This window comes from Sminthopsis crassicaudata, chromosome 3 (assembly GCF_048593235.1).
Source record: "Sminthopsis crassicaudata isolate SCR6 chromosome 3, ASM4859323v1, whole genome shotgun sequence".
In the NCBI taxonomy this organism is placed as follows: Eukaryota; Metazoa; Chordata; class Mammalia; order Dasyuromorphia; family Dasyuridae; genus Sminthopsis; species Sminthopsis crassicaudata.
In genome coordinates this window covers 80,920,928-80,947,461 of record NC_133619.1, presented here as the reverse complement: position 1 = coordinate 80,947,461, position 26,534 = coordinate 80,920,928, and the positions used below count along the sequence as shown (strand labels likewise).

At 32.7% G+C, this 26,534-nt stretch overlaps 1 protein-coding gene across 1 annotated transcript in view; it reads left to right on the top strand.

Moving 5' to 3' along the window:
- The window catches only part of NBEAL1 (neurobeachin like 1), a 186,418-nt gene that overhangs the window by 100,621 nt on the left and 59,263 nt on the right, over positions 1 to 26,534 (top strand). The window contains exons 20-35 of the mRNA XM_074299004.1: positions 178 to 343; positions 1,287 to 1,420; positions 2,181 to 2,340; positions 2,443 to 2,545; positions 2,832 to 2,991; positions 4,379 to 4,537; positions 9,184 to 9,343; positions 10,299 to 10,387; positions 11,639 to 12,193; positions 13,967 to 14,142; positions 18,439 to 18,592; positions 19,506 to 19,634; positions 21,142 to 21,447; positions 21,543 to 21,696; positions 22,336 to 22,489; positions 23,878 to 24,002. Coding sequence (XP_074155105.1) covers positions 178 to 343; positions 1,287 to 1,420; positions 2,181 to 2,340; positions 2,443 to 2,545; positions 2,832 to 2,991; positions 4,379 to 4,537; positions 9,184 to 9,343; positions 10,299 to 10,387; positions 11,639 to 12,193; positions 13,967 to 14,142; positions 18,439 to 18,592; positions 19,506 to 19,634; positions 21,142 to 21,447; positions 21,543 to 21,696; positions 22,336 to 22,489; positions 23,878 to 24,002 — 2,884 coding nt within the window. The remainder of the gene's footprint in view (positions 1 to 177; positions 344 to 1,286; positions 1,421 to 2,180; positions 2,341 to 2,442; positions 2,546 to 2,831; positions 2,992 to 4,378; positions 4,538 to 9,183; positions 9,344 to 10,298; positions 10,388 to 11,638; positions 12,194 to 13,966; positions 14,143 to 18,438; positions 18,593 to 19,505; positions 19,635 to 21,141; positions 21,448 to 21,542; positions 21,697 to 22,335; positions 22,490 to 23,877; positions 24,003 to 26,534) is intronic.

Below are 26,534 nucleotides of genomic sequence, written 5' to 3'. Positions count from 1 at the left end.
TAAAATTTCTAGTTTTTGCTTTAATTCAAAACAAATCTGTCTTCTAATAGTTTTTTTAAATATAAAACTAATTTATTTCTAAATATTAGAAAACTCACTTTCTCATATATATGTACATGATATTATTTCTATATTACTTTTCATTTTCTAGGTAAAATTTACATTTTGTTTTTTCAGGATGTTATAAATTGCATAGGTGGCTTGAATGTCCTCTTTCCACTTTTGGAACAAATCAGCTTTTTTGATGGACAGATTACTGAAAGAAATAAGGAAAATATGTTTCCTGAGATGATGACTCCTGTAGAAGGAGACTGGGTAATATTATCTTCTACAAAAGCTTCAGGTACTGTTGCAAGATCGACATGAAATTTTTTTTTGGAAACTTGGAATTAAATAGATGATAAATTTGATTTATTAATACAAATACAAAAACAGATACTATATTTACAATGAGATTCCACCTTCCTTTTTACTGAGATAGTTCAGAAGTTTTAAGTAGAAAGTACAAGAGAAAATTAAAATTTATGAAGCTTCTATTAGAAATGTAATAAAGCCTTGCTATTAGGCAACAAAAATTTCTGCTAAAAACCAGTGGCCTCAATGTCATTACATTTTGGAAATAAGACAATATTCTGAATTCTCTCTCTCTCTCTCCCTCTCTCTCTCTCTGTCATTCTCTCTAAAATATTTACAAATTTCTCTGATATCTATATCTATATTTTTTTATAATAGTTTTTATTTACTAGATATATGCATGGGCAATTTTACAACATTGACAATTGCCAAACCATTTGTTCCAATTTTTCCCCTCCCTCCCGTCTCCCCCCCTTCCCTCCTGATGGCAGGTTGATCAATACATGCTAAATATGTTAAAGTATAAATTAAATACAATATATGTATACATGTCCAAACAGTTGTTTTGCTGTACAAAAAGAATCGGACTTTGAAATAGCCTGTGAAGGAAATCCAAAATGCAGGTGGACAAAGTTAGAGGGATTGGGAATTCTATGAAGTGGTTCATAGTCATCTCCCAGAGTTCTTTCGCTGGGTGTAGCTAGTTCAGTTCATTACTGCTCTATTGGAACTGATTTGGTTCATCTCATTGTTGAAAATGGTCACATCCATCAGAATTGATCATCTGATACCTATATTGTACAGATACATGAATAAAATTAATTGAACCAAATTGACACTTAGGAAAATATTGCAATATGAAGTATATTATAAAATAAGAAAGGTATGATAAAAATTATTATAATGTATTTATTCTCCCTGCAATTTTACAGAATCTAGACTAGAGAAGAATTTAATTGCAATGTTTATCCTGGTGGTCAAGCACTTTATTCAGAGACACTCTATCAATCAAGAAAATTTCATTCACTCCCATGGAGCTGCAATACTTGGAGCTTTACTGCAGAAGGTAAGCAAATATGTTATTACATAAAAGTAGATATTTACCCTGAAAACAATGCTGCTTGCTTTTAAATTGATCCAGTAGAATTTGGTGAATTTTTTAGTGCATCTATTTGTGTTAGGAACCTGTCTTATTTTACATTATACAAATATAAAAATCTTTGTGCCATTTTAAGATTTTAATAGCTTAAAACTTTTGAGAGTATAAGACCTAATAACTTAAAATAGCACTAAGATTTTGGGAGATCCTCTGTAATGGATAGTCTGTAAAATATCTCACCTTTTATTTCAGCTCTTAGTATTTGTGGTATTTAATATTGATTTGACACTCTTGATTTTCAAAGAGTGAAAGAAAACAACTTACTTTCAAAAATAATACTTTGGAATTTTCTGATTAAACCTTAAGAATTGCTTTAATCTTAAAAATAATATTTTCAACATCTGTTTTTATATCATTATATACAGAAAAACACTGATGTGATAGTTCAAAAAATGGCCTTTAAAGCCAATGACCTGGCTTCAGCCCTCTGCCCCTTTGACACTCTTTGAACTCAGCAATTTAGTTTATCTCTCAGTGCCTTAGGCAATTTATTAAAATTACAAATTTCATTGAGGGGAACCTGCATTGATAAGGAAAGTTCCCTCATCCAAAAGTTCCTTTTATCAATTACATGTCTAAACAGTAGTTTATTAAATTCTGTAATCAAAATTATTTACTCTGTTGACGATAAACCTTTTTTTGAGTCCTATTATTGTTTGGATTTTAGGTTCCAAATAACTTAATGGATGTGAATGTATTAGTTGCAGTACAGCTGCTAATTGAGCAAGTTTCAGTGGAGAAAAATGTTCAACTTTTGCAGCAAATGTATAAATTTTTACTTTTTGATTTTCGTATCTGGAATCGTGGAGATTTTCCCTTTCGGATTGGTGAGATTAAATAAAAGTTACAGTTCTGTTTGAAAATAATCTAGTAATTTATGGAGTACTTTCCTCTTGGATGAATCTTTTAACAATAAATTTTTATTTTAGGTCATATACAATATCTTTCTACCATTATCAAAGATAGCAGAAGGGTCTTTCGAAAGAAGTATGGTGTACAATTTCTACTGGATACACTTCGAATTCATTATGGGTATGATACTCTTGTTTCTCAGTTTGTACAATATTCCTCCTTTGCTACCTAAATTACTGGATTATTAATTTTCTAACAACTCTTTCATTTTTCATGTTCTTTTTTGTTTTTAAATGGATTTTTCTAATGGGGGTGATTGGGACTGAAAAGCACTGGTTTCTCATTGTCTTATATTCAAATATAAAAAGATTTTTAATCCTGGAATTTAGAGTCCACAGAAAACTATAGTTTTGGATCTGATTAAAGAAATAACACTTCATTTTTACTTTTTTTTGCTTTCTTCTAGAACTGATTGTAAAGAAAGCAGTGAATTGTCTCCGGAGGATGTCCAAACAATACGGACATCCTTGTATGGGTTGATCAAATATTTTTTGAGCAAAGGTGCTACTCTGGAAGAAATACAAAGCATCATGGGATACATAGCTGTTATCAGTGAAGAGGAACAGGTACTTTGAGATAAATGTATTTAAGCATTTATGCAATCAGATTGCAAAAATAAATTGTATTTACTGTTATGTTTACTTTATTTCATTGGATGAATAATTTTTAACTAGTTACTACATAATATGAATTTACTAAAATAAACAACATTATGCTTAAGTGTGCTAGCTGGGAGTTAGAAAGTAATGTCTTAGCATAGAAATTGATTGGTAGCAACAAGTAGGTCTTTCTCTTCAGCAGTTTCTCATATGAAATATGTTTTGATTAATCTGCTTTTCAATTCATGTGAACTGTTTATATAGTATGAATAATCAAGAGGTTTCAAAACTAAATTTTTAATTAGCATGGTATTTATTATTAGCAAGTATTTATTTATAAGGCAAATTGTAAATTTATATGTGTTTTAGCTTTATGTTATATTCCAAACCTTATGCCTTATAAACTTATTTATATAATTCTTTCGAGTGTTTTCTTAATAAGCTCCTTCATTAATCCTCATGAGAGAGAAGACTTTATTCCTGATTTACAGATAAGTAAAATGAGGCTCACAGCATTTTCCATCTAAGACATGGCCTTAGACCAGGGCTTTTAAACTCTTTTGTGTGTCAAGGACATATCTGGCAGTCTGGTGAAACTGTGAACCCCTTTTCAGAATAATGTTTTAAATAAATAAAGTACAGAAAAGTATAGAGGAAACCAATTAAACACCTTTTAAGTATCAATTGCTCTCTTAGGCACAGGGAGTACACCAAGATGAAAAACAATACAGTTCCTCCAATCAAGGAATTTTAACAGGATAATAAAAGAATAAACGACATGAACTAACCAGCAACCATAGTATGAAACAGTATGACTGTTAGAGGGGTCATATAGACAGGAGTAAGAGATTTAGGGAGGGAGAGAGGCCATTCTTCTGGTGAGTGGGATTGGGAAAGTGCTTTTGCCACTTTGCTAATATTTCTATCAATTATTTAACATGCTACTACCAATTTGAATAAACTGTATAATTGTTTACATATTTTTACCCTTTTGTAATTATTTCATTTTTATTGCATATTCTGTCTGTAGTAGGGGCTATCAAATGAATTAGTTTTAGCAGTTAGGTGTAGGGGCTGCAAAATAATGAGAAGATACAGCACCCTTACCATATTTTGCTTAATAATTAATTTTGCTTTTCATCTCTTGAGAAGGGTTCAAATCATGGTATTACCTTTTTCTTCTCATCTCAAAAAGTAAGCTTATGCTTAAGGAATGATGGTATAATGGTGTAATATTGTAGTTTATGAATTTTTTTTTTTTTTTTTTTTTTTTTTTTTTGCCAAACTCATTTGAAGAGCTCTAATATGTATTTTGATATATTCAGTTTTACATGTTTTTATTTTTTTATTAAAGCTCTTTGGAATTTTGGATGTCCTCTGCAGTCTGCTTCATACCAGTCCAGCACGGGATCAACTTTTCTTACTACTCTTTGAGCCAGGAAATGCTGATATACTCTATGTGTTGCTGTTAAATCAGAGGTACTCTGACAGATTAAAAGAACTTATATTTAAGGTACTATTACATACTATTACATATCACATGCCATTTACTTGGGAACATGAAAAGTTATAGTCAGAATTTGTAGGAATGTGTATGCAAAAAGAGCTTGTGGATTTCTGTTGAGAATGTGGTCACATAGGTAGTCTTTTAGGGGTAGCAAAGAATCTGTAAGGGGTGAGTTGGAGAATGGCTAAACCTGTTAGGGTATATGAATATGTTAGAATATTGTTGTGTCATAAGAAATGATGAAGAGGAGAAACCTGGAAAGATTTATGTGAATCATTATAGATGAAAGTGACCAGAACCAGAAGAAAGATTTATACAGTAATGATAAACTGGTAAAATTAAACAACTTTGAAACACTGATCAGCATGATGACCGATCACAATTTCATAGGACTAATGACAAAACATGCTATGTACCTCCTGATACAAAGATGAAAGACTCAGAGTGTAGAATGAGATTTTTTTTTTGAACTTGAGTAATGTAGAAATTTGTTTTGCTGCACTGCAAATGTTTTTAACAGGGGTTTTGTTTTTATTGTTTTCTCATTTCTGCATTTGGGGAAGAAGTATGGTATGAGAAGGAAAGAAATCAAATTTTTGCTGATTAAAAAAATTTAAATTAAAGAAAAAAGATTCTGTGATTCTTCTGGAGTTCAGTCCATAACTCTAAATTATGTTTTTCTCTCATTCATTGTCAGCTTGAAGCTGTTATTTGTAATCCTCTTCTAATTCTGTATCAAAAAATGTCTTTTATTTGATACTTTTAAAAAATAAAAGATTGTCTGTGAACTCTGGACTATTTGAAAATCTCTTTAACTCTTTTACCAGATTGTCTCAAATTTTAAATTCTTACCTTCTAACTTGACTTAAGTTGTGTCTATGTAGCAGCCCCAGAAGTTAAAAACTGAAGGTGTAATTGTAATTATTCATGATGCCTACAATATTTGCTTTAAGTCTTGGCTGAATCCACTCCCTTTTTAATAACAAAACAAAACCAAAAAGGGTTAATCAAATATATAAAATTAATAGGAAATAACTTCCTATATAGTTTGCTTAATTGCTTTCCTTGATGTCATTGGAGTGATTGTATTAAGCATCCTTTGGGCTACTTTTGAGTTAACATCACCAGGATGTCCATTTTTGGAATGAACAAAAATTAAATAGAATACAGGAGCTCAGAAGGGGATGTCATTGATTTGGTAATTCCTGAGACTGAATGGGATGGAGGGGGTGAGAAGAAGGTATTGATACAAATATAGCCTTTGAGGGATTGGATAGTCAGTCAACTTATTCATGATGAATAGATGAACACATAATTTATGACATATTGCTGCTATCTTTAGGGAAGTTTAGAAGTTCCCTGGCCCTATTTTTTTTTTTTTTTTTGGCAAATAATTGATCTACTTAAAAATTGTTTTTGTCTTTGAAACAGTTTGATGCTATTATGTAAATAGATAAATAAAATGGCTCATCATTGTGATCTTTGAAAATTGCTTTATTTCTGGTACAGCTTTTGGTACTTTGGGGTCTTCTTTTCCTCCAGTCTTAGACACCAGGGAAGGAACTTTAAAACTTTATTATCTTTCTTTTTTTCTTTTTTTTTTTAATTAAAGCTTTTTATTTATAAAGCCATATGCATGGGTAATTTTTCCAGCATTGACTCTTGCATAACCTTTTGTTCCAAATTTTCTTCTCCTTTCCCCAACCCTCTCCCTTAACTGGCAGGTAGTTCAATACATGTTAAATATGTTGGAATACATGTTAGATCATATACATATTATACAATTCTCTTGTTGTGCAAGAAAAATCAGATTAAGAAGGAAGAAAAAGAAAAACTGAGAAAGAAAACAAAATGCAAGCAAATAACAACAGAGAGAGTGAGAATGCTATGTTGTGTTCCATACTCTGTTCCCATGGTCCTCTCTCTGGGTGTAGATAGCTCTCTTCATCACTGAACAAGTGGAACTTGTTTGAATCATCTCAATGTTGAAGAGAGCCATATCCATCAGAATTGATTGTCGTATAGTCTTATTGTTACTCTGTATAATCTCCTGGTCTTGCTCATTTCACTTTGCATCAGTTCATGTAAGTCATGTAAGTTCATGTAAGTCCAAAATCGTCCTGCTGGTCGTGTCTCACAGAACAATAGTATTCCATGCGTTCATATACCATAATTTATTCAGCCATTCTCCAATTGATGGGCATCCACTCAGTTTCCAGTTTCTGGCCACTACAAAGAGGGCTGCCACAAACATTTTTGCACATGTGGGTCCCTTTCCCTCCTTTAGGATCTCTTTGGGATATAAGCCCAGTAGAAACACTACTGGATCAAAGAGTATGCACAGTGTGATAATTCTTTGGGCACGGTTTCAAATCACTTTGCAGAATGGTTGGATCCATTCACAGTTCTACCAACAATGTATCAGTGTCCCAGTTTTTCCACATCCCCTCCAACATTCATCTTTATCTTTTCCTGTCATCCTAGCCAATCTGACAAGTGTGTAGTAGTATCTCAGAGTTATCTTAATTTGCATTTTGCTGATTAATAGTGATTTGGAACACATTTTCATGTTTCAATTTCATCTGAAAATTGTCTGTTCATATCCTTTGACTATATATCAATTGGAGAATGGCTTGAACTGTTATAAATCCGGGTCAGTTCTCTATATATTTTAGAAATGAGGCCTTTATAAGATCCTTTGGATGTAAAAATGTTTTCCTACTTTATTGCTTCTTGTCTGCATAAAGCAGCAGTCATCAAAACCATTTGGTACTGGCTAAGAAATAGAGAGATTACAGCACAAAGTAGTCATAACTATAACAATCTAGTATTTGACAAACCCAAAGGCCCCAGCTTTTGGGATAAGTATTCGCTATTTGATAATAAGTTTTTCATGAACTTTATTATCTTTCAACTCATGTTCCACAGGAATGTGAAAGGCAGAATTTTAGCTACAGCTATAGAAACAAGTGCATACTAAAATGTTTCAGAATAAAACTGGGGGAATGGAATTTTTCTCTACTTACAGATTTTATATTGTAGGAGTGAAATAATATTTTTTTATTATAGCTTTTTATTTACAAGATATATGCATGGGTAATTTTTCAGCATTGACCCTTGCAAAACCTTCTATTTCAACTTTTCCCCTCCTTCCCCCCCCCCACTCCCCTAGAGGTCAGGTAGACCAATACATGTTAAATATATTAAAGTATATGTTAAATACAATATATGTATACATATCTGTACAGTTATTTTGCTGCAGAAGAAAAATTGGACTTGCAAATAAAAAATGTAAGTGGACAAAAACAGAGGGAGTAGAAATGCTATGTTGTGGTTCACACTCATTTCCCATAGTTCTTTCGCTGTGTGTAGCTGGTTCTCTTCATTATTGAACAAATGGAACTGATTTGATTCACCACATTGTTGAAGAGAGCCACGTCCATCAGAATTGATCATCATATAGTATTGTTTTTGAAGTATATAATGATCTCCTGGTTCTGCTCATTTCACTCAGCATCAGTTCATGTAAATCTCTCCAGACTTTCTGAAATCATCCTGCTGGTCATTTCTTACAATAATATTCTATAACATTCATATACCACAATTTATTCAGCCATTCTCCAATTGATGGGCATTCATTCAATGTGAAATGATTTTTTAAAAAACTTTAAAAGAAGTTTTTATTGATACTTTTCCACAGAATTGAACCCTTCATGTAGCAAAGAAACACAGAAGGAAAAACTATAGTGTAGTGACCACATGAGACTCCAAATATGTCAATCGAAGGCAGATGTGTTGCATTGTCAGTTGTTTTGTACCAAAATTGGTTATAATTTTCACCACACTTTAGCTTCTTAGTTTTCTTTCATATTATGGTCTTTTTGTATATTTCATTTTGTTTCAGTTCCTTTGGTTCTTCTGATGTATCTTTAAATGCCTTATGTTTGTCACATATTCCATTACATTCATTACCACAATTTGTTCAACTACTTCCTTATTGATGTATACTCATTTAATTTCTTTTTCTTTACTACTACAAAATTAATCTATTAATCTCTTGGTATATTTTCGGAATAAAGTTTTTCAAAAGCATTGTATACTCATGTCTTGCTAATTTTTCCTCCCAAGTGATAAATGAAAATGCTTTCACAGATGTGAGATTTTAGTTTTAAAATATAATTCTTTTTCTTAAAGTTTTTTTTTTTAATTTTTTTACTTTGCTACCATTTTCCAATAACAAGCACTGAAGTCACTTACCTGGTAATAATACATGTAGTTAAATAAAACAATTTGACATACTCTTTATTTCTAATGGCATGTGACATATTCATAGGATTTAGGAATGAAAAGGTCCTGACTGGCCATAGAAAACAATCACATTTTACACTTGCAAAGAGGTTAAGTGATTTTGCCCAGTGTCATACAATGGTACCTTTTCCATTATGACCTTCTACCTCTCTTTCTTTACTTCTGGTCTGTCTACAGAGAGTGGAATAGATATTTCATTATCTGTCATCTGAAGTCAAAACTTGTGATTATATTTCATTTGAATTCTAATCTTTTTAGTCTTCATTTCCTTTATGTTTGTGTGGTTTTTAAACTTAAGTGTTCTAAAGTGAGAACTAAAAATATATTATTTTTGGTTTTTACAGATCATAGAACAGATGTTAAAATGTACTAAAGTCTATGAACGGAGTAAACAGCGTATTAGACTTAGAGATGTTGGTTACTCAGGCCTGGGACTCCTTCTGAGTGAAGTACCAATTAATGTTTCTCTTATTAAAAACCTTTTTAACCAAGTCCTAAATACAGGTATGGATAAAGCTACATTTAACTTTATTTAAGTACTTCTCTTAATAATAAGCCTTTAAATGTAGACTTTATGATAGACTTCATGTTCTGCTTTCTAAAGACTTCCTAGTCTCATTAAATTTAAAGAAACTTCATCATCTGGTTGCCTGAAGGAGGAAGAATATTGAGTGTCAGCAATCTTCAAGAAGGCTCTCCAAGTTATCTGTTAGGAATTTGCTATCCCTTCAAAATTAAATTCTTGAAGTTGAATTCTTAGTAGTAAGATTAAAAGTATATTTGATATTGTTGAAATGTTTAATCTTCTCTCTGGACTACCTTTTACATTACATATACTCTACATATACATATTAATTCATTCAGTAATGTTATGCCTTCATTACTACCAAGGAATGAATGTTCATAACTAAAAATCATTAAGGGAAACATAAAGAGTACTATCCTTTTCCTTGAAGAAGCCTAAATTTTTAGGGATAATAACTAAAAGTTCCTTTTTTGGTGATTTATTCTCTCTAATCCTATCCCTAAATTCATATAGCTTTTAAGATTTTTTTTTTTTTTTTTTTAGATTGATAAAAGAGGTTTATTATGGAGTTTGGAAGTAAGGTTAAAGTCTAATTGGTAAAAGGTGAAGGTAGAGATGAGGGCACCGGAAACAGAGTTCTAGTGGGCAGAGATACTTGGCATGCCAGGCATAAGGAACTTCTGTTTGGAACTTCTGCAATTTTATTTTTTTAATCTTTATTGTTAAATAATTATTATATAAAGAATACCATTATATAAAGAATTCTATGTTAGTGTAGACCATGGCTGCTATAGAAGTTCAGAAGAGGGTATATTTGGAATATTTCTACATTTTATCTGAAGATTTCTATATTTTTTTATTTTATAAAAGTAATCTCCTTCCAGGTTTTATGGTTATAATTTAATTTTATATTTAATTTTTTCTCACCCACAGATACTGTTGTGAATTTCAAAGATCTGTTAGCTGTAATGTACATGTCTCATAAAGCGGATACCCATGTCAGAGTGCCAATATGCAGAAAGGTTAGTAAGTTTTAAAGCATTTTAAAATATAGCATTGTTATGCTGTGGGAATCACTAGGTTTTAGGCTCTGTTGGGTTAGTTATAGTTAGTATATTTTTGGCTCTTAGCATTCTGATATAAACTCTACTGCCTTGTGTTTTCTAAAGAATAGTTTAATTGTTTTAGATCAACCTTTCAAGAAAATGAACTTTTCAGAGCATTAGATCTTACCTTTTATTATCCATTTTCCAGCCCATTGAAAATTTTGTGGGAAAAATTCATTTACCTTTCTTTTGTGAAGTTTATTACCAGGATTTAAATTGCTATAAATTGAGTATATTGTGAATTTGTAAGAGATGCACTTGTTTTTTTGCCACATAGGTTAACAATTTTCCCCAAAATTTGTTTACATAGTTCATATACTTTAAATTTTAGACTTGTGGGAATAAATAGGTTTCTCTTTTTTTCTAGTTTTTTTAATAATAAATATATTTCTTAACTTAATTTTCATCTCAACTGAGGTGACTAATTGAAAAGGGATTTATTAAATATGTACTGCATTCTAAATTTTATGCTGAGCCATTCCCTTAAAATAATTTTTTGTTCATCTTATATTTTCTTAAATTTGCCATTCTCTTCTTCTCTTATCCTCTTATCGAATCCAAGATTCTAGATGGATAATGCTTAATAAATTCTGGTTGAATTGTTGAATTAGAACTAATAAGGATTTAGATAATAGATAGTAGTCAAGAATTGCAAGAAAGATTATATGTGAAAGACATTATTTCAAAGAAAGAATTGAAGGTCTTGCTTAACAGATTGGATATAGTTGATGAAGGATAGGGAAAAGTCAAAAAGTAATTTCAATTTTTCAGTTCTGGATGACTGGTAAGATTAGTGGGTTTCACTTATTCACATAGGAATTTTGGGGTATAAGTTGATGAATATGATTATTTTGATTGTATATACACTAAGTTAGTTTTGCTTTCTTTACTTGATAAATACTTGATGAAGATTATTTAAATTTTTCAATAAATGTAAATTTGTATATGCAAACTTTATAGCAAAAAATAAGTTGATTTTATTTATCATATGTAACTATACATCACAATACTATGATTTAAAATTTCACATTAAATTTATAAAATGAGTTAGCATTTTGAATAGTAGAATTTATTTTTTGTTTTAATTATCACAACTGAATATAGGATTATTATGTTATTATGGTAATAAAACATTTATCACATTGTTTCCTATTAATCCTTTTGCAGGTTTTACAAATGCTGCAGGCCCAACCAGATGTAGCTCAACAGGTTTCTCAACAAGTAGGCTGGCAAGAGACGTTGGTTAGACTTTTTCTAAAATTAAATTTTGTAAATGGAAATGGATTTAAGCACAGCAGGGCTGATGTTGTGAAAGAAGAAGACAAAAAAATTATCCCTGAAGATCCAAAAAAGTACTGTGATGAAAAGGGAGAAGGGGAGAAAGTGAACTCTTTTGTCTTAGCTACTACAGCTTTTGATCCATGGTGCTTGGAAGAAAGACAGTCTCTAGACTCTAACACACACCTCCTACTAGATGATAGCTCAGTGGCAGAAAACCAAGAACTATGGCTCAATAATTCTTCCCATTTGAGTTTGGATCTTACTGGTATTGACTCATTGGAATTAAGTGATAGTGGAAGTCAAATACCAGACAGTTTGCCCAGCACACCATCTCCTATAGAGTGTTCTTCTAAAGCATTTTCTGTACAGCTTGACAAAGAGTGCAGCCTTACAAACGACATGGGATTTATTGATGACCATTCATTATTTGAAAGTCAAGAGGTAAGGGTTACTACCTTCCATTCAAGTGCTTATTTGTGGACAGAAATATTTTTTGAACATTACTTGTGTTTTTTAATATCTTTCTCAATTATTCTGGCCTTGAAATAAGTGTGGCAAATTGTGAAGATCAATGAGATAATTTATGTGAAAGTACTTTGTGAAACTTAAAGTGCTATAGATAAATAAATATAAGCTATCATTTCATAAAATGTTAATATATCAAATATATGTTCTAATTCTCATAAGCCCAGAAATTTAAGTATTAGTTTACGTCTTTTATTAATAATGTCACAATATCTGCCACATAGTAATAGATATGATGCTTGACTACTGAAAAACCTATTCTTTTTAGCTATCTCTGCTACTTTTTGTCCTATATTCCTTGAGAGCATGATCTTTCACTAAGTACCTCCACTTTTTCTCTTATTCCCAAACTTTATGCATTTTGACAGTTAAGAAAATTGAAGAAGTTTAGGCCATGGGTGATTAGAAAGACATTGTAATGTAATAGGACATTGGGGAATGAAAATATTTGGGGGTATGTGGGGAGTTGCAGCGGGAAATAAGTTCTCTTTTAGACATGTTGAGTTTGAGATGCTTACAAGATAGCCATTTTGAAATGTTCATTAAAGAATTGATACGGGACTGAAGCTTAGTAGACAGACCTGGGACTAAATATGTAGATGGGAGAATCCTCTTACCTAGAGATGATCAGTGACCACATGGGAGCTGATGAGGAAATATAGAAGGAGAAGAGACTAAAGCCCAAAGAACATTAGAACACAGGGTTGGATGTGAGTGAGGATATAACAAAGGAGATCAAGAAGGAGTGGCCAGAAAGGAAAAGGCAGAAACAGGAGGCAGCAATGTCAGAACTACTCAAAGGAGAGTATTATAAAGAGGTCAAGAAGGATTAGGATTGAGAAAAGTCTCTTTGATTGGCAATTAAGAAATCTCTGGTAACTTCAGAGGGGACATTTTTAGAATGGGGCTATGATACAGAAGGTACAGAAAGTACCTGCATATTTTAGGAGGGAGAAACTACAATGCTGGAGGATAACTCTTCAGGGCAAGAGTGAACTTCCAATATGAACAGGTTCCTAGTACTTGGTGGAGAAAGTCCAGAGTATAGCCCCCTTTTTCTTATCACCACTAAGATAAAATCAAATAAAGCCCTCAGTTAATCTAAATCCTTCATAACCTATGCCTCTCCTCCCTCTACCTTTTCAGGCTTTTCAAACCTTATCATCCCATCATTTATTCTCTGATCCAGTGACAGTAGTCTTTCTTCAGTTCCAAGAATAAGACTGGCTGTTTCCTTGCTTCAGATTCTTCCTTCTAATCTTTCCTTCCTTGCTTTCTTGGATTCCTTCAAGTTACAACTAAAATCATGACTTTCCCAACTCTCTGTATTTTTGGTGTTTTCTCTCTGTTGTTTATCTCTGTTTCATTTTCTTTGTTTGTACTTGTTTGAATGTTGTCTACCCCATCAAACAGTGAGTTCCTTGGAAGAAGCATTTTTTCTTTGTATCCCAGAACTAGCACAATGCCTGACATAGAAGGCACTGAATGCTTATTGATTCATAAAAGAGACAATTTTAATATCTTATTAAACCTGTCTGCCATTGTGTCTTATTCAAAGTATAATCAAACTCTTGATCAGTTTATTAAATAAAAATGCAAAGAACGACAGTTTTTATGTTAAAACATGTATGGGTTTTTATTAGCCATTCTACACCAAAACAATTTTTAACTTTGTCTTTTTTCTCCCAGAGATGTGAGGAAGAACTTCTACAATTAATGACAAGCATTCTGAGTTGTGTGATGTGCAGGGGACTAGAAAGGTCAGACGATGCTGCTTGGATTGAAAGGGGCCAAGTGCTTTCTGCTCTGACTAAACCAGGAATCTCCAGTGAGCTGCTTAGGCCTCCAGAAGAAATAAAACTGTGGTAAGCAATCAAGAAATGATTTCCATCTCACTAAACCCTATTTCACAATTGAATCTAATGTTATAAGTTTTAAATTTATCTTTTACTATCTATATAAGGAAAAAAAAAGAGAGATTTAGACCTCTAGATAAGGTCTTCAACTTTCCTCTTGTAACTCTTTTTTTGCCTGAGAAATTCTTGTGACTCCAGGTATATAGGCAGATAAAATAGGCCAAACATTTATTGATAATAAAATCATAATTTCGTGACCCCGACAATGAATTATAAGACCTTATATGGGGTTGTGAAGCACAGTTTAAGAAGCTGGCCTTGGAGAGAGTTGGTCATTTTACTCTTCCTTCTGTCATTCTGGAGGACTCAGAGCAGGATCTTTTCCAGAGGAGGGATAGTTTGAAATTATTGTATAGAAGATTGTTAGATTATGAACTCAATGGTTGACATTTATGAAGCACTTTATGAACATACTCATTTGATCTCTTCTTTAGGATACATTGTAACTTCTGGCCTTATGTTCAATCAAAAGTGCTATCTCCAGTTACCAGTGGTTCTCATTGCCAGATTTAATGACCTTTTCTCAAACCTCATCATTCTGGAACTATTTATAATTTTTGATAATATTAGTCAACCTCTTTTTGATATTCTCACTTCTCTAACTTTTTAGGATATTCCTTCTACCTATCTGACTGTTCCTTATTGGTCTCCTTTTCCGGATCTTTATCCAGGTCACTCTCACTAATTGGGTTCCCACAGAGTTCTGTCCTTGGCCTTTCTTTTCCCTCTATACTATTTCACTTAGTGATCTTATCAGAAACCATGGATTCAGTTGTCATTTTTATTCATTCTAATTGAATACAATTATTTTTTTAGATCTACTTATCCAGTCCTATAATCTCTGCTAACCTCCAATTTTGTATCTTTGTCCACCTATTGACTTCTTAAAATGATTGTTTTAAATTCAGCTATCCAAAATAGAACTCATCATTATCAGGATCAGATAACGAATGATAAACTGAGGCACATTTATCTGTACAAGATATCACTTTATTAATAGGGACATGCTACTGTAAAAGGATCAATGACTGCCTTTGAAGATGCAACTCATTTTCATAAGCATAGAACAAAGAACTGCACAAGGTAGATGACATCAGGAGATTGAGGGCAACATGATCCATTGCTGAAGATAAGGAGAGCAATATGATTAACAAAATGTAGGGAATTGAGGGGCTGTTAGCTTTCCCTCCTATAAATAAGAAAAGCCATTGTTTGAATTTACCTGCAAAGCCAAAAATAATAGCCCAGACTTCTTTGGATAGCAAATCAGATGTTCTTGAAAGATAAGTTGAGGGGGTAAAGCTTTTAACATCCTTGTGTTGAGCCACATTTCCTATTGATAGCTAAATTCCTTGAAGCAAAATCAGAACAGTGATTAGCAAGAGAAGTATGTTTCTAAACTTGGATTTTTACAGTTAACTGAGTTCTGAAATAAATTCACGACTAAAGCAGTTATAGAACAAAAGTAAGTGTAAATAAGAGCAATAAAAAGTGATGCCAAATCAACTTAATTTTTTTGTTATCATTCTCCTGAAATCCTCTCCCCTTCCAAACTTTCCTGCAAATATTGAGGATCCTCCATATCAGTTTTACCTTTGTAACATGAAATGTGTAACATCCATAGACTTTCCATCTCCACAAAAAAAAGGGTACTTTAAAGGTAACTTCTCATATCGCTTCATTTAGTCCCATTTGATCTATATGTAATTTAGTTGCATTTAATTTTGATTTTTTTTTTTTTTTTTGCGTGTATGTGTAGTAATTTTTTTTTTTCCATTTACATTGTTGTAGTTACTGTTCATATTGTTTTCTTGGCTTTGTTTCACTCTGCTTCAGTTCATATAGATCTTTACATGCTTTACATGTTTTATCACACATAACATTTCTTTTTTTTTTTATCAGTGTCAATTTTAAATTTTATTCTTGAGAACACTTTACTGTTTACATTACTGTTTATATTTACATTATTAATAAAGTTTAATGTTTTTCACTTCTTTCTCCCCTTAGACATTCAAACATTCAGGCTATCCATATTTACATAATAGTTTAAATATTATTTTTAAACTGCTACTACCTTGGCTACAGATTTGAGTCTTTTTGAAAAGTTGTATGAAAGGCTCTTCTGGTGCATGTAGTCACCCTTTGGTGGGTCCACAAGAAGCAACTCCAGATGGGGCTGCCACCAACTAACACTCAGGTATAGCTTAGCTTAGAAAGTTGTAAATATTCTCCAGTTCTTTCTGTTGATACTCAAGATTCTTCCTTCTCAGCAGTTGGTTCTTATCTAGCTAGTTGATTATTTTATTTTGTCAAGAATCTTCTGTTTGTCTTCACCATCAATTTTGTCTTGGAGTCTTTCATCTTCATGTTGAAACCATAAGATTCCCCTTATTTTTCTGTTTCTAATCTTCAGCCTTGTATTTCTCAGCTCCCAGACCTTGTGCTCAGATGACCTTTGTAATGTTCTTACCCACCACAGAAACATTGAGGATGCCATATGCATCAATGTCAAATGTAACTTCAATGTGAGGAACACAGCCCTAGGGATGAAAGGGATTTTCTGAGCTAAAACTTGCCAAGCTTGTTGTTATCCTTTAACTTTCACCTTCATAAGTCTGAAATAAACAGTCTGTGATTGCTTGATGTAGATGCTAGTATTATTCAGAACTGCCATAACTCCACCAGCAGTTTCAGTTCCAAAGCAAAGAGAAGTGGTGTTATTGAGTAGAGAATGCACATTAAGACAACTCTCAGATTGGCTAAGATGACAGGAAAAGATAATGATGAATGTTGGAGGGGATGTGGGAAAACTAGGACACTGATACATTGTTGGTGGAACTGTGAATGGATTCAACCATTCTATGGATCTGTGCATACCCTTTGATCCAGCAGTGTCTCTAACTGGGTATTTGTAGTTGGCGAGGAATTGGAAACAGAGTGGCTGCTTATCAGTTGGGGAATGACTGAATGAGTTAAGGTAGTTGAATGTTATGCAGTATTATTATTTTAAAAGAAACAATCAGCAGGATTATTTTAGTGAGGCCTAGAGAGACTTACATGAACTGATGCTAAGTGAAGTGAGTAGAACCAACAAGATCATGTGATGATCAATACTGATGGACTTGGCTTTTTTCAGCATCGAGGAAATTCAGGTCAATTCCAATAGTCTTGTGATAGAGAGAGCCATCCACATCCAAAGAGAGGACTGTGGGGGCTGAATGGTGGATCATAATGTAATATTTTCATCATTTTTGTTGTTGTTGTTGTTGTTTGCTTTTTTTTCCTTTTTCTCCTGTTTTTTCTTTTTGATCTAATTTTTCTTGTGCAGCATGATAATTGTGTAAATATGTATAGAAGAATTGCACATGTTTCATGTATATTGGATTACTTGCTGACTAAGGGAAGTAAAAACAAATTGTGACTCAAAATTTTGCAAGGGTGAGTGTTTAAAATTATCTATGCATATTTTTTGAAAATAAAAAGCTTTAATAAAAAAAAAAAGAGGAAAGAAAACTGATGTTTAACAGTAGCAAGTCCTGCATGTTCTCAGATGTATTGCCAGACAAGACGGCAGCCTGATAAGGTGCATCATAGGCAAAAGCCTCATCAGGATTGGTATTCTTGTTGAGCTTCTTGCCATTGAAGTAGTTCTGCAGAATTTGGGGATCTGAATAGAACTCATCACCATGACAATCTCATAAATCTATTATTTATTTAGCTTGGCATCTCTTAGGGCCTTTTCTACATTATGTCATGAAAAAGAGCTCAGCATCCAGCTTTTCAAAATGGGCACAGGTGTTAGAGATACAAAAATTGGTACACAGGAGTCCATCTTAGAACTACTCTGGGAACTGGAAGAGAAGGGTGTGCTTTGCACATTCAAAAGCAGTCCACAGATAGTTAACAGCTTTCTTGTTCTTACCAATGTCTTTTTAGTGCTTTCACTTGAACCCATCAGTGAAAGGGTTGATCATGCATTGTAAAAGTCAAACATCTCTTCTTCAGTGGACAGATTTGAACTTAGAAAGAACATTTTTTTGACTGCAGGTCTGCTAGTCTATTCATTGGGTTATATCTGCAGTTATTTTAAATTCTTTCTATCTTCCTGTTGCGTTTTATTAGTATTATATGGAAATGCTGATGATCTTTGTGGGTTTATTTTATATGCTGCAACTTTGCTTAAGTTGTTAGTGGTTTCAACTATTATTTGTTATGGTTTTTAAGAGGATTTTGTTTTCTCCTTAGTTTGCTACAGAAGATGTTAGAGTGGGCGGTTGCAGAAAATAGAGAGGCAAAAACTAGTCCAACAACTGCAGAAAATGCCTTCCGACTTCTGCTCATCATACAGGATTTTCTGCAAACAGAGGGACTAGTTAACTCAAATCTGTGGACTGAAAAGGTATAGTAATATCTCTTGAAATTATTACTTAGGTACTTTGGTCAATCTTTCGTGTGTGTGTGTGTGTGTGTGTGTGTGTGTGTGAAGATGAGAGAGACATCAGGGAAAGTGATTTTATATCTATATCTATTAATTTTGATTATTTTACCAATTGGATTTTTTCCATTGATTGTAAATTTTGTTGTTGTTGTTATTATGCATTAACTTAATTTTGAAAAAATGTTAACATTAATTTTTAAAATTGAGTTGTAAATTTTCTTAATCTTTTTAGTCTCTCCCCCAGCCATTGAGAAAGCAAGAAGTATGATACCCAATATAAATGTGAAGTCATACAAAATATTTCTCAATTGCCCATGTTGGTAAAACAACAAAACACAACAAAATACAAAAAAAAAAAAAAAAAAAAAAGCTTCAATCTGCACTCAGAATTAATTGTTTCTCTCTCTAGAAATGGATTGCATTTTTCATCATGTCTTTTGACATTGTCTGAGATCATTATATTGATCATAGTAATTATGTTTTTCATAATTGATAATTGTTACAAGATTGCTATTACTGTATGTGATGTTTTCTTGTTTCTGCTCACTTCACTTTGTATCAGTTCATATAAGTCTTCCCAGTTTATTCTGAATCTAACTCCTCATCATTTCCTATGGCACAATAGTACTCCATCACAGTTATATACCACAATTTGTTCACCTATTCCCCTACTAGTGAGTACCACCTCAGTTTTCAATTCCTTTGTTACCACAAAAAGAGCTGCTGTAAATATTTTTTGTACATATGGGTCCTTTTCCTTTGACTGTTAACTTTTGACTTGGTTCTGATATTTGTACTAAGTATTAGTTTGGGGAAAAAACTATTTTCAGGAAAATAAAAATATCTTTATTTCTCAATTTATTTTTTGCATTAGCTTTTAGAAGACATGATGCCTCTCTTTGACAGCCTATCCATCTGGTACTCTGATAGCCCAGAATGGGTGAAACTTTCTCAAATTCAAATCCACTTGCTTCTGGGATTCATTGGGATAGATAATTTGCAGGTTTGTAATTCTTAAAACATTAAAGCTTAGAAAATTCAAAGGTAAGTTTAAGAATTTAGCTCTTAGGACTGATTCCTTGGTTTTAAGAGTTTATTGCAACCAGTAAGATTTACTTCCAAATGATTAATACATAATCTAGTTGGAAGATGCTCTATAGCTTTTATAGAATATATAATCTTGTTCATCTCTTTATAGTTGGGCATTATGTCTTAAAGGAAAGGAATTTTTTAATTAACTTTTTTTCCATTCGGTACACAATTTTCAGTTATCTGGCTCTTGAGAATCTTTTTTTTTTTTTTTTTTTTAAGCTTAAATGCCTTTATAAAGTATCAAAGAATAATGATTATAAAAACCTCTCATTTTAACTCTAAAATTTCTGGGTTTTTATCTAATTGGTACAAAAAGACTAAAATTTACATTGCCTTTTTTTTTTTTTTTTTTTTTTTTTTTTTTTAAACAGAGTAGAATCCAACTGAAGTAGGATAATTTATCAATAGGATTCTAGTGAGATATGATAGCCTTCATATGTAAAATGTGACACACTTTTAGATCAATGTGAGGATTTACTTTACTTGATTATTATGCATGTTTGTTGCTAGGATTTTGCTTTCTTTTATTTCTTTATTTTGAATGGTAGCTCAGTGAGATAGAAAATAAAAGCTTAATTAAAAAGTTAATTGAAAGAAGTTATTTGATTGTTTCAAGTTATTTTAAACTATTCTAACAATGTTCTGGAAAAGGTTATTTTATTTTGCTTCTATATAAAATGTAAAGTTCTACAAATTAAGTTCATAATACATATATAATGTGGGACTGGCTAAGAAATTTCAAAATGTTGATAACTCTAACACAGTGCAGCTAACATAACTAACTTATTTGCCATGTATTTAAACCCATCCAGTTTAAATTGAATTCTATGGCTTATTGATAGTACTGTTCTGACTTATATATGTCCTTGGAAATTTGCTGATTAATCTTACAGAATCTGAAAAATCCCAGGCTAAAAGCTTATGAAGCCTAAATTCTTATTTGGCTTAGAGTTGAGGTTTCTTTGGTAGAAGAGCACAGACAGTGTTAAAGCATGATCTCTAGCTTAGATTTTTCTTTTTCACAAAGCACATTTTGGGATATTTTAGACAGAAATACCTTGAAGTTACTTTGGTTTACTATCAGATTTGGAGCAACTGTGAGTTGATCCAGTCTTGATTATCTCTCCACAATTGTTTGATTCATTGCTTTTATCCTTTTGTTGTTATTACCCTTCCTAAAGGCTTGTCAACCTTCTTACTATGATTATAAAAAAAAAAAAATACAACAAAATTTATTATCAAAGTGTTCACAGAAAGAGAGGTAAAATCCTACTGCTTTTTTGCCATCTTAGATATGGTCAATTGAGAAGCTTTAGGTATTTACTGGTTGAGTTTTTCTTTTTAGGAAGTTTAAGTCATAGCCTTATGGTTTTTTTTTTGTTTGTTTGTTTTGTTTTGTTTTTAATGTTCTCTGTTAGGTTTGTGCCATGGCATCAGCTAAGCTGAATACACTTCTTCAGACCAAAGTGATTGAAAACCAAGCTGAAGCATGTTACCTGTTAGGAAAGTTGGAACCTATTCTAAGCCAGTCTATAAAGGAACAAACAGAAACCTACTCATTTCTGATTCCCCTTTTTCGTACCCTGGTATCTAAAATTTATGAGCTGCTTTTTATGAATTTGCACCTTCCCTCATTACCTACTACCAATGGCAGTCCCTCATTTTTTGAGGATTTTCAAGAGTACTGCAATTCAAATGAGTGGAAAATTTACATTGAGAAATATGTAAGTTTTAAGTTTTTCATGGAAATTTTAAAAATTAAATTACTGCTATGTTAGAAGTGTTTTTTCAATCTTGGGGTCGTTCTCTTTTGCTCAAGATCATGCCTTATATGAAGCAGTATGAAGTTCAGACATTTGGTGATGGCTGTGAGTCTATGGCTCTTTATTGGAAAGACTGTTATGAAGCCTTAATGGTCAACATGCATAAACGAGATAGAGAAGGAGGAGAGAGCAAACTCAAATTTCAGGTAATCATTCTTAGATATTTTTAAATACTGAAAGTATTCATGTTGAATATCAAGAGTATACAAAAGAAACACATTTGAGAAATAGCCAGTAGCTTAACTTGCTTGATCTTCATCATGCATACAGTAAGTAATGTTCAATAAAACTGAGCCTTAGTTTTTACATCAATAAAATAGGAGAAGAGTAAGTGGCTCCCGTGGTCCCTTTAAACTCTAAATCAGTGTTACTTTGATCTTAGAGGCCAGAGGCTTATAGAATGCACAGAAGCAGAATTATGTCTGCCTATATTAACTAATTTCTTTGAGAAGAGAAGTAGGAGGTTCAAGCCATACTAAGCAATTCCAACTTTTGTGGTACCATATAATGACATAGGGCAGACACATCCTTGACACTTCAAATTATTTTACTTCAGAAATTGGTATCATTTCTCAGTTGAAATGCCTTGAAAGAAGAGGCTTCACTATCTGCTTTGCAACTCTATCCAAAGGACAGTTGGGGCCTTCCCATCTAATTTGAAACTAAAACTTTCCTACATTAGAATGCAAGCTTCTTGAGAGCAATAAGATGGGTTACCTCATGGTACTGAACATTGAAGATGGCCTTCAAAATTGTATTTAAAAGGCATTATTTTTTACTTCAGGATTTTTTTTGTGGAACCATTTAAGAGAAAAGCACGTCAAGAGAACCTGCGGTATAACAGCATGCTTAAACAACTTCACAGCCAACACTTAGCCACTTTGAGACAGTGGAAGGCAATCCAGCTTTATCTGACATGTGAAAGAGGTCCTTGGGCAGAAAGGTAAACCTAAATCATATACTTTTTAAATTTTAGAATAGTGGTCTTCATGCATTTGTTTAATTCCATCCCCCCCAAAAAGGTAAGGTCTAGTCCATCATGGGTTGTTTCATTGCTTTGTTTTTCTCTTTGCGAACCAAAGGCTTAGGAATTTTAAGGATGTGTGTGTGTGTGTGTGTGTGTGTATAAAATAATTCTTTTTTGTTGTTGTTCAGTTGTTTTTTTTTTTAGTTCTATTTGACTCTTTATGACTTTACTTGGTATTTTCTTGGCAAAGGTACTTTAGATAGTTTGCTGTTTACTTCTCCAGCTCATTTTACTGATAAGTAAACTGAGGCAAAAAAGTTTAAGTGACTTAGGGTCACAGAGTTAGAAAGTATCTGAGTTTGAACTCAGGGAGATGACTCTTCCTAACTCCAAGCCTGGCACTATATCTGCTGCATTACCTCATTGCTCAAAATATTCCTAGAATCTCTTCTAATTCTGAGTTTCCATCTCTCTTTGAAAGTCTGCTATGTGAAGTAAAAAAAAACGTCTAGAGTACTTAGCTTAGTACTTCCATTGGATAGGCTTTGGATCAGAGGAATCATGTATGTCTTAGGTGAAAAATAACTTTAATGTACCACAATTTAAAATGGTTGTGATATGGAGAAGAATCAATCTTCTGATATTCTCAAGAATGACAATTCATCCTACCTGATGTCTTATCTTATATTTTCAGAAACATTGTCCTGGCAGTCTTTTATACCTTATAATAATCAGCCTATTCTTACTAATTGCCCATTTCCTTCCATTTTGATGTCATGGATTAGTTATTTTGGATTCGTAAAAAACTTTTCAAAGTTCTAATTTTAATTGTTGTGGTAAATTATTATTGCAGTTTGAAAAAAGAAGTGTCTCCCAGTAAATATGTATTTTGTTAATGGCATTATATATTTAAAGAGTCATTTGGTGATGCAGTAGATAGTGCCAGTTCTAGAGTCAGGAAGACTTTCAGAGTGAGACACCTACTGGTTGAATGATCTTAGGCAAGTCACTGAACCCTATTTGCCTCAGTTTCCAGCTCATAAAATGAGCTTACTACCACCAACAACAATTACATACTTAAAACAGCTATATAATATAACTGTTTCCACATGCTGATAGATTGCTTGAGTTATTGGATTTCTATTTTGACATGATATGATATGTCTTCCCAGTCCTCAGAACTTTGTAGTTTCTTTCTGGCAGCACTATTTTCAGATAGTAATACAACATTACTATAACTTGCTAATAAAACTTTAAAGATGAGTAATTTAGTTTTTTAGTGCTTAGTTATTTCCAAATACTGCAGTTTCCAACTAAATTTTCTTTATGTAGAATTGCTGTAATATAACTTTTACTCTTTTTAGGACACAGAATATTATTCACTGGAAACTTGCTAATGTGGAAAACTATTCTCGAATGAAACTTAAATTGATACAGAATTATAATTTCAATTCTCATGAGGAAGCCAGTGCTTTGAGGGACAATTTAGGTAAGTTCTAAACTCTCTTAACTTATATTGATGTCATGCATGGTAAGCTACTAACTAGTTTTGTTAGTGATAATTATTTTATATCATAATACTATATTAAAATTTCAGCAACATTCCTTTTTTAAGTGAGTTTTCTTTTCAAATGATTCTCAAATCTTTAAATGTAGCTTTAAATGCTTCTCTTAATTTTTTTTTCCCCTGTGGCAATTAGGGTTAAATGACTTGCCCAGGGCCACACAGCCAGGAAGTGTTAAGTGTCTGAGGTCAGATTTGAATTCAGGTCCTCCTGATTTCAGGACTGATGCTCTATCCACTGCACTACCTAGCTGCTCCATGCTTCCCTTATTCTAATTTTTCATTTTCAATTGTCTGCTAGACATCACATATTGAATTTTCCATGGGCATACTTTTCATTTCCAAAATTGTAAGTACATAATCACAGAATCTAGTACATCTGACTTTGTCCTCTCTGTGTTGATCAGATCTTTGTTTGATGACCTCAGTAAAAAGAAAGCAGAACAGTTTGTTCTACCTTGAAGGAGTTTCCAGTTACCAAATTTTGAATTAGAAAGGACTTCAAAAATCAGCCTTAGTATAGTGAGAAAATTTAATGACATAGTCTCTCTAAATTGGTTTTAGAATTAACTCCTTCTATTTCCTTCCCTCTAATTGACTGCTAATTTCTACAATTTACAAAAAAATATTTGCCCATATTTTAAGTGAACTTTTTTTTAGAAATAGAGGTAGAGATAGAGTATTACATCTTAGAATTGGGAAAATAGGAATTCTTATGTGACTCTAGATACTGTGTAGCTCTGGGGTTCTGGACAAGTCATTTAACATCTCTTGGCCTCAGTTTCTTCATTTGTACAGTGGGGGTAATAACAGCATCCACCTCCCAAGGTTGTCATAAGAATCAAATGAGATAATTGTACAGCACTTAGCGTATCACCTGGGATATAGTTAACAAAATATTTATGTTATTTTTCATCATAATCATTATTGTTATTATTATACTTTGCCTGAAGACCTGGTAGAAGACAACTTGCTATCTCCTTAGATACCTTCTTTCTACATTGTAATAGTTGTAATTGTTAGCAGATTTTTACTTTTTTTTTACATTTATTCTAAATTCTCCTCTCTCAAACTTTTGCCCATTTCCCCAAATTATGTCCTTTAGGATAAAGTTTGATTCTTAGTCTTTTACTTACTTTAAAAAGTTATTTTCTTGGGCAGCTAGGAGGCACAGTGGATAGAACACCAGCCCTGAAATCAGGAGGACCTAAGTTCAAATCTGACCTCAGACACTTAACACTTCCTGGCTGTGTGGCCCTGGGCAAGTCATTTAACCCTAATTGCCACAGGGGGAAAAAAAGAATTAAGAGAAGCATTTAAAGCTACATTTAAAGATTTGAGAATCATTTGAAAAGAATACCATACATTTCTACCATAATATCGAATATATTTGGTTCTCTTCATCCACATTGTCATCACCCTAGTTCTTTGTCATTCTTCAGGAATTTTGTAATATTCTGCCAACCTTTTACTGGCATCTAGCTGCCATTCTCGACTTCTTCCTGAGTAGTCTTCCCTTAAAGGCACAGATCTAAGTTACCAGCCTAGCCTGTACAAAATCCTTATTTTCTTTTTTCTTATTTCTGACTTATAGAATCTTTATTTTCCCTTAAGCCTCAGTTCATGTACCAGCTCCATGAAGCCTTTTTTGATTCTCTTAGTTCCTCCTAGATCTCTGCTTTGTCCCATATCTCTCTGTCTTATAATTTGTATGTTTGTGTTGATCTTTGGGTATGTAAGTATAATGTAAGCTTCTTGAAGGCAGAGATTAAGATAAACTTTTTTTCACCAAGTCATTGCAAAGTATTTTAAACATTAAGGAGACTTTAAATTGTTCAGTATAAGTAACTCTTATTGTTTCTAGGATTAGAAAACAAGTTAAAGGAGAAGGGAAGCTTAATTTCACTACTATCATAGGGAGGGAAAATAGGACTAAATTTCATTAGATTAAAGAGTTGACTAATATTGAACAATTTAAAAACATCTGTTCCCTTAATGGACATCTCAGACTTCTTTTTTAAAGCATCCCTCTTTACAATTTAGCTTAGTCTTTTAAAAAGGATCAAGGTCTATTCTATACATCTCCTCCTGATATTTCTGCTCCTTTTTTTTTTTTTCTAAACTTTTCCTTTGTATTCATCCCTTCTTCCACTTCTGTGGATTTCTGAGAATGATAGCTATATAGGAAGTAGCTACAGGTATAGTTCTACTAAGGTGTAGGATGGTCATCTTTGCAGTAGGAATCTGTGCTGAGCCTCAAGGTTCCTAAATCTCTGAGTTTTGCGTCTGCATATTTAAGGTGTGTGGTTTTTGAAATGTTATTTTCTTGTAAAATATTTCCTTTTTGGGGGCAGCTAGGTGGCGCAGTGGATAGAGCACCAGCCTTGAATTCAGGAAGACCCAAGTTCAAATCTGGTCTCAGACACTTAACATTTCCTAGCTGTGTGACCCTGAGCA